This window comes from Opisthorchis viverrini (genome assembly GCF_000715545.1).
Source record: "Opisthorchis viverrini unplaced genomic scaffold opera_v5_174, whole genome shotgun sequence".
NCBI classification, from domain to species: Eukaryota; Metazoa; Platyhelminthes; class Trematoda; order Opisthorchiida; family Opisthorchiidae; genus Opisthorchis; species Opisthorchis viverrini.
The window spans coordinates 1,052,489-1,065,704 of NW_008751832.1; the positions used below are offsets into that span (position 1 = coordinate 1,052,489).

The 13,216-nt window shown below is 46.1% G+C and overlaps 1 protein-coding gene across 1 annotated transcript; it reads right to left on the minus strand.

Moving 5' to 3' along the window:
* Window positions 1-5,963: 5,963 nt before the first annotated feature.
* On the minus strand, window positions 5,964-11,339 carry T265_07563 (hypothetical protein; the record flags this gene model as incomplete). The annotated part of the gene is made up of 2 exons (XM_009173113.1): window positions 5,964-6,170; window positions 11,044-11,339. The coding sequence occupies 2 exons, from the start codon at window positions 11,111-11,113 to the stop codon at window positions 6,001-6,003; spliced, it is 240 nt and encodes a 79-aa protein (XP_009171377.1).
* Between the last annotated feature and the right edge of the window lie 1,877 nt (window positions 11,340-13,216).

The window sequence follows — 13,216 nt, forward strand, 5'->3', positions numbered from 1 at the left end:
GTTTAGAGTTGTTTTGCAGAAACTGGGCATCAGACGGCTAGGGACTGCGGAATACCACCCACAAACAAACGGTCTAACCGAACGCAATCGCAAACGAGTACTGCAAAGCAGTTCGGAAAATTCCACAATAAATCCCACTTCCCATTAGATTGAGGGGGAGTTACGGGAAAACCACATACTACTCACATGCCACATCAGTAGTATCCGCCGCTACACCAGTATGGGAAGCGTTGGTCTAGAGGGGCACTTTGGTTGTCAAAAGTAAATCAGAAAACAGAAGTAGTAACGGTAGCAGATGTTGAAATAAAACAACTGTGAGATGTTTTAGAAAGCTTGATGTGAATCAGCTTGGAGTTCCCGTAATTACAACCCACATAAGGTACCGCCAAGTGAGTAATCATCCCTTACCACTGTAGCACGATGGTCTCCCAAACCCAAAAAAGCAACCAATTCCCAAAGAGAACGGAATTTCACCATATGTCCCCCAATAGGTAAAAAACCCGAGAAATGTTACATAAGGCGTAACTGCCTTTGGATATGAAACTCTCTTTGAGTCATATCCAAGACAGTTGTAACTGCAACGTTAACAAATTAGGGAGCTCATTGGTAAAACTGTGGCGGACCGGCTGACCAGCAGTAAGAAAGGCGTATTTTGGTGATCCGCGCATACCCACCTTAGGAAGTAAAGCAGACAAAAGACCAGTTTTGCTGCACCAAAATTCTTCGTTTGTTGGATAACAATCCCTTGGTCTTAGAACGGTTTGGTTTTCATTCTAACGATGGACTGAATTGTTTGGTTTATTAGCAGCCTTGTCCTTTTAGATGAATAAACGGAGGGTGATATGCTCGCTTGGCTACTCTGCAGTTCACGGGTGCCTGCCACCAGTCTATCGTGTTGTGCCAAAATTTCTAGCTGAATGTGCCCTTATACTTTGCTTTGTTAGTAAAACACAAATGTTTCGCGAAGTGCCTTTAATGCATGCACTCAAAGATAATAGAGGATAACTATGAGAATACCAGTTGGCTGGATGTTTGCATTACCTTAGTCGGTGGAAAGCGAATTCCGTATCCAAATCCTGTAACACGTTCACGGGTAAGTTATCGTTGGCACTCATCTGGCTCAACCAATTTCCAACTTCTGGACAAAAGATCCAGGTAAACCGCCTGGATGTAGCTAGAGATTTGAACTAAAATATTGCTCAAATGCTTTGCAACAGTTATTGCCAAGTGGAGTGTGGTACGGAAAAAACCCAAAGGCTGCAGTGGACCGAAGTTCAGCACACCCCCAGTAGTTGGATTTTCCTGCAGGTCTAAGAGACACTGTATCAGCAGTCCCCGGAAGGCCGTCAGAAATGAATTACGGTCACTGGGAAATTGAAAGACTCCGCAACGTAACCAACGTGACGAACCACTTTCGATTCAGTGACCAACGTCGACAGTCTACTTTCAGAAGCAGCATGAAATTAGTGAGTGCTGTTTTAGTAGGATATGGACAAAAGTTACATAAGAGACAGTGAAAGACCAGCTGGCTTAAAACTCCGGCCGATGTAAGGGCTATTATGTAAACAGCTTGTCTAATATTGACCAGTAAACACTACCGCTTAGATCATTGAGTTCTAGTTCAGTCTTCATCAAGAAGATCAAGGAGAAAATCAAGGAGAGTTTGACCGTAATGGTGAGGAGCTACCGCGATCGGTCGTCAGCAAAGGTGAAAACCCGTTGTACTGCGGGAATCGTGTTAGTCTGGAAATTGATACGCGTCCTCCGAGACGGCTTGGAATATCAGGAATCCCTGGGCGCTGGTTAGGACGGTAGAATAGCCGGCTTGTTTCCAGACAAGCAAATAACCTTATTGCTTGATAAGTGCGACGCCCAGAGATGCTTGCCTGAGCACCCCAACACAAAATCAAATTTTGTCGTCGGATATACAGTTGAGAGCATTTATCGAAATGGTCTGATGGAGCATCTCTAAAATATATAACGTATGGCTGAATTGTTAGCGAAACCACTAGAAATACGAGAAAGTATTCCCAAAATCATATGATTCCATGTGCGATACAACCAGGTGACGTTATAACGCCCGTATCAATGCTTGGAGTCAACAACGCTGTAGAATCAAACCATGTGACCCACTACTTCAGAAGATCAATGAAACGGAAGGAAACCTCCAAAAATTCGTTGAAAGTATCGAATTTATTCTGTCCAGTTTATGAAGCAGGAAGATCGAGGTCCCAGATGTGAACAACCTTTTACTTCGTACACTAGATCTGAAAGTCTGAAGTGGTCGGATGACATCCTGGAATACGTCAATACTTCCGGGCATCCATATGCACTATACGCGTTTATTGTGTGATTTGAAGACCATTCAGTGTGGAAATCTCCGTGCCTGGAGAATTTTGCTCAATTCACTTCCAACAAGAATGTGAAACAAAGCATCCAGTTTTGAACGAAGACTGAAGGACAGCATGACCAGCATACATGGGAAGTTGCAGGGTTTCGAGTGATGTAACATTTGTTACTACAGGACTACAGCTTTGTAATAGAGATAATGCCTCAGTTCAGTTCACGGTCTGATCCTCCCGAACACAACAACCAAAGGTGCATAAGATGTAAAAGCCTAAAACCATGCCAAAAACATATGTACAGTGTATCATGCATAAAGTGCACGCAGCGGTAACATTGTGCAAATTTGGACGTCTTTTGGACACAGCACGGGCAACCGGTATTCAGGGCATACTGAAACATGGCTGGCTGTTGGGTCCATATTTTCAACCAATCAGAGCTCGTCCCGGCGCTGGACCGGTAGATGGCCCGATCTTCTCACCAACCATGCGCGGACTAGGACTTTTGGTCACAGCAGCATCTTGCAAGGCCAATTCGTGATTCTGATTGACGGTGTGATCAAACGGAAATCACAACAGAGCAAGTCAGAGCAGGTCCAAGAGAGAAAGCTCGGAAAAGAATGGTTAAGTACGTCGGTGACAAACGTACATGTTGGCATACCCGTGTCGGACGGGGTGGCCTTAGCGGTAAGGTGGATGGGATGCAGAAGTGCGAAACAGGTAAAGATCAAAAAACAAAGGCTGGGTAGGCAAATTAATGGGGAAGTCATCATGGTGTCAAGTTAGTTTCGATAATCACCGTGCACATCCCAAGACCATATTCAACTGTGGCTGACGAATAAACAACTCTCCGGGAAGCCAGTGTGAGAAAACTTGAAGTTCCCTAATTTATAATAAGCCGCCACCAAGCCATGAAATCAGCGATCTCAAGGGTAATGGTTGTTTCGGGGGACTCGTGTAATCCGCATTATGGGAGATTAGTACAACTGTGACTTGTCTCTTCCCTCTATTCAAACTTCTCTCAGCTCGCCACACTCCTAGGTCTTCATCCACTAGGCCGTCACCTCTCTTCTATTTATTGTGTAACAAGACTGGAAGAGTTAAAACACAACCCTAACATGTCGCAAACATCACAGATTACTTGTATAGAAGACTACAGGAGAGAATGCATAAGTACTTCCCGTCAGGCGTGTGGGAGTCTAACATATTTTACTATGTTGGTGTCTCTGACGAAACTTGAAAGTGTATCCATCTTGAAAACTTGGGGGCTCTAAGATTTAGAAGACTCGGTCATATAGGTATTCGTTTCAGAAATCACGAGGTCAACCTGTTATGATGATGAACTTGACATAGCCTACAATGTAACGAGTACGTTAAAACAAAACGTCATCAGTACTCTGTATCAGACCGAAATCAATAGCAGCTTTCTACTGTCATCCGAACACCTCAGAGTTGCATACATAACAACCTCGGGGATGGAACCAGAAGTTCCATTTTTCTTTCTAATGAAGCAAACGACCTAACGAAGATCGGCAAAGTCCCCGCGACCACTTTCCATTTGCTTCCTGTTGAAATGGGTAGACGCACACATGGATCAAAGAGTGGAATCCACATTCCCTTCCGTACCGTCCTCCTAGCTGGATACCTGATAGTCACCTCCGTTAAGTACTGATTATTGAGTGCAAGCGGACTACACCCAATCTGCAAGCAGGCTCTCGTCTCCATAAACAGGGCCATCCCTAGCACCAAATATGCCACTATAAAGTATTATGACTATGAAACCGGTACTGGTCATCAACCGCCCAACCTTCATTGTGATGCTAATATCCTCTTTAATGATTCTGAAATGGGGAGCTGTCATTTTAGACGTCCCAGAAAACAGTGCACGTTCAGACCAACAGAGCTGAAAAAATAGGCTTATCACATCGCGTTCTTCTCGACATGTCCCCAATTTACACTAGCCTCGACATATCTGGGTTATTTTCAAACCCGGTCACAGTCCCTGATCTTCTAGATCCGTTTGATCCAACCAGGAAAACATAAATATCGGGGGGTGATTGCGGGACGCGTAGTTTTCAGGTTCACATCACTAAAACTTAAACAGTAATCCAGCTATCCTGGTGAATCTAGACCAAAAGGGAGCAATGAATTCGAGTGTCACGTTCCTTCGAACTCACCAGCACTGAGTTCGCATCGCCCTATAAACACGTAAATACCCATTATTAGATATACACAATGGGTTTCAGAAGCTGTAATTATGGTTCACACGCAGGTTCAAGCGGCTGCTAATGTGCCAAGCACACAAGGGTTAAATTGGCAGTCACCGAAACCCTATAGACGCTAGTATATGAGACTGGAATTTCGCCGGAAAACTTCAAAGTTGGAAACCTACTCGGGCGATAGATAACAAACGGTAGTTTTTAACCGAAAGTTTTGCAAGTTACCCAGGATTCCCGGTATTCGGGGACCTATAGTCTACTGTTGATCCTTCCTGTAAATCAACGACGATCAGCAGTTACATTCCTGTTGTGACTTCCGCTGCCTTGCCGCTCTGCTGGCTCGACCCTACCTTCCCGAACGTTTTGATAGTTTTCTGCGGCGTTACCCCTGTACTTTTGTACATCATATGGTACTTACTTGATACTGCCTCTAGAAAGCCCTGCCGCCTCACTGTCCATTTTTCTGCTCCTGCCGACTGCGCTGTCATTGACCATACATTCTGCTTAGTTCATGTTTATCAATCCATTGGTCCGTAGAACCAGTTCTCAACACTGAATACGAACAGTGTACCGTCCGACAGCTGCAATCGCTGCCCTGATCTCACACCTAACAAACCCCAGAACCTCGCACACGATAGCCATCCAAACGGGAAGTAAGCAAACAAGCCCTACAAGATCATTTCGAGATCCGCAAGTTAATAAAGCACCGTTTGCCGGAAAGGCGCCTCAGCAATCTATAGCCATTACACTTGTCCCCATTTGATAGACGTGGATAACCCTTGGACATCATGTGGCTGACATAGCTGTTTGTGACCGTAGCAAACACTCGAGCTGTCAGCTGTGCGGTCAAAAATTTCCCCACTGAAGCCAGTTAGCTGTTGCAGCTCCTATCGGTGCAGCCTGAATGCGGTGAAAGGCTAGTTCCATCAAGGATGAAACGATCGCTTGTGCAGTGTCAGTCAAACTAATACAATGACCCCAATGCAAGATGCGTGCATTCTGGGTGATGGCCGCAACGCTAGAGAAGGCAGGTTCCCACAACCATATACAGATCGCACGAGAAGCGCAACCCCCTATGCCTCTAATTCTAAGGCCATAGGCCTTGAAATGATAACAACCGAACGAGCACAATGTGCAGTACTCCATTTGGTTGAGAACTGTCAGAAGTACCCTCATTCGACCGCAACCGTTCAAGCATATCTCTGACAGCAAACCATAATTGGTGTTTTCCAGACCATAATCAACGCGAGAGGCTGATCGCGTGCCTAGACAACGTGCATATAAATCAGTTTACAGCTTAGCCCTTGATTTCCGGTGGGAGAGACACAAGTTAGGGAAATGCCGTGCATGGTTACTCGCTTAAGAGCAACCTGAACTTGGTCCAGATGTATGACCAGAAAGATGCGAGTTCACCTAGGAATTTATTTTCAAATCACGAGTCAAGCACGCTGTGCAATAGGACGTTGAACTTCCTGGCGTTGAGCGGGTTTCATCAGGGACTTTCGGATACGACGATCAGCCCGGCTTCTGTTTCGTAGGACTTTACCATGGATTGCACAACTGATGCAATACTGAAGCTTCACATACAGCTTGGGGACGGCGTACGGTTCTGAAGTGAAAACAAATAAATGCACGAACGAATAAATAAGACTCGCTTCAACATGGGGCCACTTATGGAACGGACAAGTGAGACACTAACAACCCTGAAAAGGATAGGAAACAAGGGATCGACAACACAAATGCATTTATCATCCTATCATACGAACATAACACAAAGGCCAATCAGTTTGAGAACCACCTACCATGATGACTGAGTGAGGGCTCTCACTAAACTGAATACAAATGTTCCATACATCACGGGCAACCAGGTCAGCTGCATCGGTACTTTCGGGGCTAAAGAAAGACTCGAATCATTTTCAAGTTTCCCGAAACTACGCAGATGTCTCGAACCCGTCTGGGAGCAAACGCGAAGGTAACCAAGCTCAGACTCGGGAAGGCACAGCAACTAATAGGGTTACGTTGAGGTGACGCTAAAACACCTGATATTCAGAAAGTGGAGCAATTACCGCCAGTGGCTTGTTCCAACCAGTATCGTGCCTTGCTGGATCGCTAAAAATCACTCGTGTTATCTGTGGAGAGACCATCCCTCAGAAGCAACTACTTTCAATCACCCGTTGAATTTTAGAACCCTAGATAAGCAAACTCTAAGCCTAGAAAATGGATCAATTTTCTGGTAAAGTTTCGGTCTAAATATCCCTCTAAAACAATTGGAGCCATCCGCAGGATCACAAGTGCCCACTTGCACTCAAGGGCGTGAAAATTGCTGACCTGTCTAAAAAATTGAGCGTAGGAAGCATGGGGGGTTGAGGTGATTTTAGTTTGCAATATGATTTTTTAGTGATTCCTCTTGAGGAGAGACTCCACACCTCAACAGAAGCAAGTTATGGCCGCTCTCCAGAATGGCTGATCAGTAGCACAGTCAGATGATAACATCACAGAACTGAAGGAATTACAGGGTATCGATATACAAGTTATTGAAATTACATTTTCACAAAAGCAATACTGTTGGGTATTAAGCAGTTCTTCAACAAGTCGAGGTACAGGTGTACAAGTCATTGAACCAATTTGACCGTGATTTTTCGGAGGAATATACCATGGAATGAAATGACACAACAGACTTTAACCAAGGTAGCTGGCTAACCTACCCGAAAATGATAGCAGTGGCTACGATCATGACCTATAAAGATCGAAACGAGATTCTCAGCCTGGACTTCGCCACGATGAGCTTAGCATATCCCTGTTACCGACCGAATTGCAGTGGAGAGTGTTCATCGCTGACTCGTTCACTGAAATGGACAATTTGGTAGTACACTTCACAACCAGCTCAGGTAATACGATCAACGCACCTGGATCGTTGAGAACACTTCAAGGAACGAATAGCCGACCAACTCCTGTTCAACTGGATTTCTCACAGGTAACAGAACCCCGAACAGCAAACTTCTAACAGTTTCCAAGATACAAGAGTGTATTTCATCTCTGAAGCGTCAGCAAACGTTGGTCCTGAAAACGTGGCGTTACTGCTAACATATTCGCTTCCACTGAAGACTCTGCTAACCAACTTTATCAAACTGACAGGTACCCGACTTGTGGCAATCACAGAGGTATCGGCTTGATCTCTGTTGCCATCCTTCTGACGCCAATCACCATCCACCATCTAACGATAAGATGTGGAAGTCTGGTATGAAAATACGACTGCGGAGTCCTGTGGGCAAGACCTACGCGCTATCAGTTAGTGCGACAGGATGTGTACAGGCGGTCTGAAAACAGATATTTCTTGAGTTCAACGAGACGCAAACCAGATTTTGAATTCACTTAGTTATTTGATGACGGGAGGAAAAAGGCAGCTAAGCACTGTGACAGCTTCGATGCCAGAATGCCACTGACTGAGTGACTGAGTCACGTCCGACAGCGTCGTTAACTAAACCCTGACGTCCCTATACACGGAGCCGACAGTTACCAATCTGAGTGTAGTCCATGGCGTTTTCATTCTTCGTTTCCATGTTACAGACTGTCCGTCTCTTCGTCGTTTTCACATGGCACAGACCTACGCAGAAGAGAACTGCGAATTGGACGGTCCTGTGGTAAGTACATATTCTAAACAGTGTAACCTACAGAAGGAGAGTGTCGCTCATCGTGGAGAAGACCCTTCTTCCTAAAATCACCCAGCTTACTCTAGCACTGCTAATCCGATGTTCTCATCAGCCCAACCGGTGGTCAAGCCTCTGCACCTACAGGCCAAGTTCCTGGTCCACAAAGCAGTACGGATGTTAGTGCAATAATAATAATAATAATAATCGTTCAGCTGTAGCACCCTTTGAACGTTTGTCAGCCCATTAAGCACGATGGATGATTGGATGGGAGATACACGGACAATGGACAGCGCCTTTAGCAGATGTATGCTGATTAGACTGTCTTTGTAACATCAGCTCTCGAAATGGCCAAAATCGTTCGACTAAGTGGGGCCTATATACCAAACCAGCCCCGAGCCCAAATAGACCACAATGTCGTCAGTTATCGGTGGCTAATCTCGACCACTGTCTGCCGCTCCTTCTGGAATGTCTGCGTGGACTCCGATCATGAACGTGCCCGTTGGTGATTTTATTGTCAGATTCCGCACATCAAATGGGAGACTACAACAGAGGGAAGGACAAATTCTAGATTAGAATCCTCACTAGTGAAAACGTGTGGAAAGGTCGGAATATTTCAACCGGTTTACAGATCAGTGTGAACCGCTGATAAAATAATTAGTCAGACTTTGGTTCTTATTTTATAGGACCTGGTGATGCCACCACCTTCTATGACCCTCGACCGCCTCAAGGAAAGAATGGTAACGTGGTAACAGCACGTCTGAGGGTGACAGGTTCATTGGAGGGGTACCATTTTGTCCTAGAAGTGTGAAAACCGCACTTCTGGATGTTGGTGCAGGAGCCACTTGGTCTCTCGGATCCAGTGATTTCAAATAGAAACAGGAGCAGCGTGCGACGAATTCTTTCGACGAGTTGGGCTTTCTAACCTCATTAATTGCACGCACTCTGGAAGAGGGGTAGGGGTCAACACACCCTACATTCCGACGAAGCAGACAGCCAATGAAACAAACGGTGATGGAACTGATGCACGAGGAATTTGAAGAACCTTACCAACATACACCGGTTACCAGCTACATCAATCATCAGCCGAAGCGCTCAGATAAGCGGTCGATTCTTTAGTGTGCATCGAAGCGAGATGTCTGACATTTTGTAGCAGTCGGACTGAGATCTGCCCACAAACGCTACTCACTTTGTTACGCATGCTGTCACTTTACGTATTGCACCCCTGGGACAGAGGGCCCTGACCACCAAGCCTTTCATCAGACAAGCGTGACCTTACCAACTACAGAGCAGTCAGCCTTGCACCAGTGGACGGCTGTACAAATGGGCTAAAAAATTGTTCAGCCAGGTTGCCCAAGCCTAGACACGGGAAATCGAGAGGTAGAGGTTGGGTTCAAACCACGGACCTTCCAGTCAGTAAATTCGCGCTCTAACCACTTGGGCCATCTCGCCCCCGTACAAATGGATTGCTAATTAGGGAAACACACTCGATGAGAAGTATGGAGTGTGCAGTCCTGTTTTTGCTCCTCTAACCTGATTATCGACAGTGAGCGCTGTAGATGACAGCAAACCAATCCAAATAGTGTTTGCTGTTACCAGAAAAGTCGACACTCTCAGGATGTGCGGAGATCTGTTGATAACCGTTAGGAGCATCGAGATCAAGGTGAACAAAACGACTTCCGAATCATTTGGCGCAATACCCTAATGTCCAGTTCCAGGTATCTGTACGACTGTATTTATGTAAAGAGCACACCGTCATTGGACGCTCCATGCCCACGAGCAGCAGCCATCTTAGGAAAGGTTTGAGGGATAATTGCCAATAAGTTCGATCAGACTAACGAATGTAGTGAACAGTGCACCGAAGGTTGCGGACACTGCGGTAAATATTCACACGAGAATTTCCCAGCGGCTCAGGATCTAACAGGTACTCCTCAGGTCACCGTACGATCACATCACGATAGCGGAACAAAAGCAAACCCACAGGATTGCCACGTGCTTGATTTAGGGACTTGGTAGTTCGACACTCAATGTGCGTTCCTCAAGGGTGGGACAATCGGAAGCGAACAGATCAATTTTCTCACTCCGAGTAGTGCCCTAATTCCTTGGCTTGCAAGGACACATCGGATGGAATCCGTGCAAGTTGGAGTCCGTGCTATACGTCCCAGAGTGACTCAGCTCTCTGATAATTGATGATACAAAGCCTCCTAAAAGTTGAAGATGAATAGACACCCACGGAGACACTACGCGATAAGAGCCGTCACCGAGATCGAGGTACCCTGCTGTCGTCAAGCTCATGCCTGGAATTCTTACGAATTTTTCAAGATTCAACCGCCGTAGACGATCATTCTCTCTCCCTTATCTGAAAGTTGAAAGTGTGAACGTCTAAGTGCGACCTCACGCCAGACTTAAAACGTGCTCAACGGTACCCAGCGAAAACTATCTCGGCCTATAGTGCCGTGGGCAGCCGAAACCTTGCCGCTGGATAAGTCACTGCCTAGAACGTCGAACCATCTGGATACTCTCCACACCAATCCAAGCCAGGCACGGGGTTAAGTATGTGTCTATCAAAACACGGTGACAGAATCCCGCGCTGGACACATGGACCTTTGGGAACCATATCTCACAAATACTGAACCATCAAGAAAAGAACGCAAAAAAGAGGCTTGGTTTTGTTCAGCCCGTATCTGTGCCAACTCCAGCAACTAAACGGACTGGCTCCGCGAAAGCTGATTGGTTTTGGACAGTATGTGGCCCACGGAAACTGTGCTCCAAGGCGCATCAACCGCCCCAAACGTCCCAAAGTGAGGGTCAAAACGGTGTCTATATTCGGCTCACTTTCATTGTAAACAGAGGCGTCCTCCAAATCCTTCACGGCAGCAACCTCGACCATGTTCCTCGTCACCATCTTCCAAACTGCTTTGTCCTTCGGGCAAGCACGCCCACAGTTGCTACACCTGATGAATCGAACATGGCCACGACCTTTCTTCGAACGACCGTGATTCCTCCTTTTACGCGTCTACACACAGTACGTTAAACAAGAGACTGGAAACAAACCATGTCGCACAGAATAAGTTCGAACCCCGCTGCGTGGCTCGATAAAACAACGACCGACTATACCACGTGCAATCAAATGCGGCACCTCAAAGAGTACAAAGGCATCATCCGAAACCTAAAGAGTCCTTTACTTTCAACTGATTTCTACTCAGCATACAGCGAAATTAATACTGAGATTTGATGGGTTTTTGCGCCCAGTTTGAATTTGGTGGCACAAGGCCTGGTGCTGGCCGGCGGTCAGAAGCATATCCAAAATTTCTCTGAAACTGTGGTTCGAAGGAGGAAAACTTTAACATAAAGTTTTAACATTTGATGGTAATTTTTCGGGCGTATCTTCCCAAACGGCCGCAGTTTTGTTGAAAGTTGTTTAAATCTACTCAATCCACACGATATTCAAGACCCGGGATATTCATATTTTAAATGGCTGCTATGGCTGAGCACGTGAATGCGGAGGATGATTTGTGGAGAGTTTAGCTCGTCAAAGATTTTTCTCGTTTAGTGCATTTCAAGTCGCTTTGAAAGAGTACCAGACGAAACATTTCGTTGTTTCCGTCCGTATAGACTCCAAAAAGAGCAGCAATTCGCTACTTTTGTATGAAAAAGCCTCCTACCGTTGCAGTATACATTTCTGCAGACGAAGCCGAAGCCGTGGAATTCGTCGCACCTAGTAAGTTTATGGTTGACTGTGTATACGTTGTAGCACACGTCGTACTGTTTGTCCGGCAAGGTTCCATGTTTGCCGGTACATTGACTCCTTGAGGGTTACTTCCTACTACCTGGAGCACAACCATCCACGCAGCAAGTTTAGTTTTGACAGGCTCCCCATCAACCGGCGACTGAAAAATGATGAATTAAAGGAGTGCTCTACCATTTTGAAATACGGTGCTCCGTCATCGGAGATTCGGCAGTACATCGCCAACCACTTTGGAAAGGTACTCACTATCAAGGATGCGTGCAACTCTCGCGCCAAATGTCGATCCCTATTGTTAAGTAGGTCGCTGGTCACCTTTTAGTCGGTTTCTTGGACGACATGTCATCCATCATAGCGAAGTTTCGAGAGTGCGGTCGCGTGTTGCTGGTGGAATCGGAGGGTGGCAGATATAGTCACATGTGCTTCTCTCGAACGCAGCAGATAGCACTCTTTAGACGTTTCCCGGACGTTGTATACGTTGATGCTACACACGGTACTAACCGTCTTGGGTAAATAAATTTAGAGCCACTGACGTTCGTTGTTAAGGTACAAGCTTTATACACTCCTTGTGACGGATGGCATGGGTATCGGTCGAACCGTATTGTATGCCTTTGTCGAAAGCGAGCGTTTCGCGCCATTGCGCAAGCCGTTCAGCTTGTTCAAGGATATGATGGGTGGACCCTGTGAAGTCAAAACGTTCCTCATGGACAAGATGACTTCGCAGACGTGGGCCGCCAAAGCCGTATTTGGCTGCAATATAATGCCGTACTATTTTCACGCACGGAAAGCCATCCGTAAGCACGTACGTTTCATTGCTTTCATGTAACTTTTGCAGACAATTTCCAACCGCAGTCGACACATATTCCACCGCATGGCTCACTTTGATAATGCACCTGTGTAAGTGACTGTTCACCAAACATTAATCCCGTAGATTTCGCTACGATTTGCAAATCCTGAGGAGAACAGATCCCAGTTTTATCTCTTATTTGACTGCCCACTGGCTCCACATCACTCGAAAGTGGGCCATTCGTGCACAACGTGGGTTGGTACATTTTGGAAATGTGACCAACAACCGCCTGGAGAACGCCAACGGGCGTTTGAAGAGGCGCGTGCATCACTCAGCCTGGAGCATGCCGTTCTGAAGGTCGCTCATCGCAGCGAATGGCTAATGCGGGAATATGAAATGCACACCACTTATTGTTGTGACCGTCGAGAAATTCGGGAGGGAGACATCTACGTTCTACGTGTGGTTTCCCGGATGAC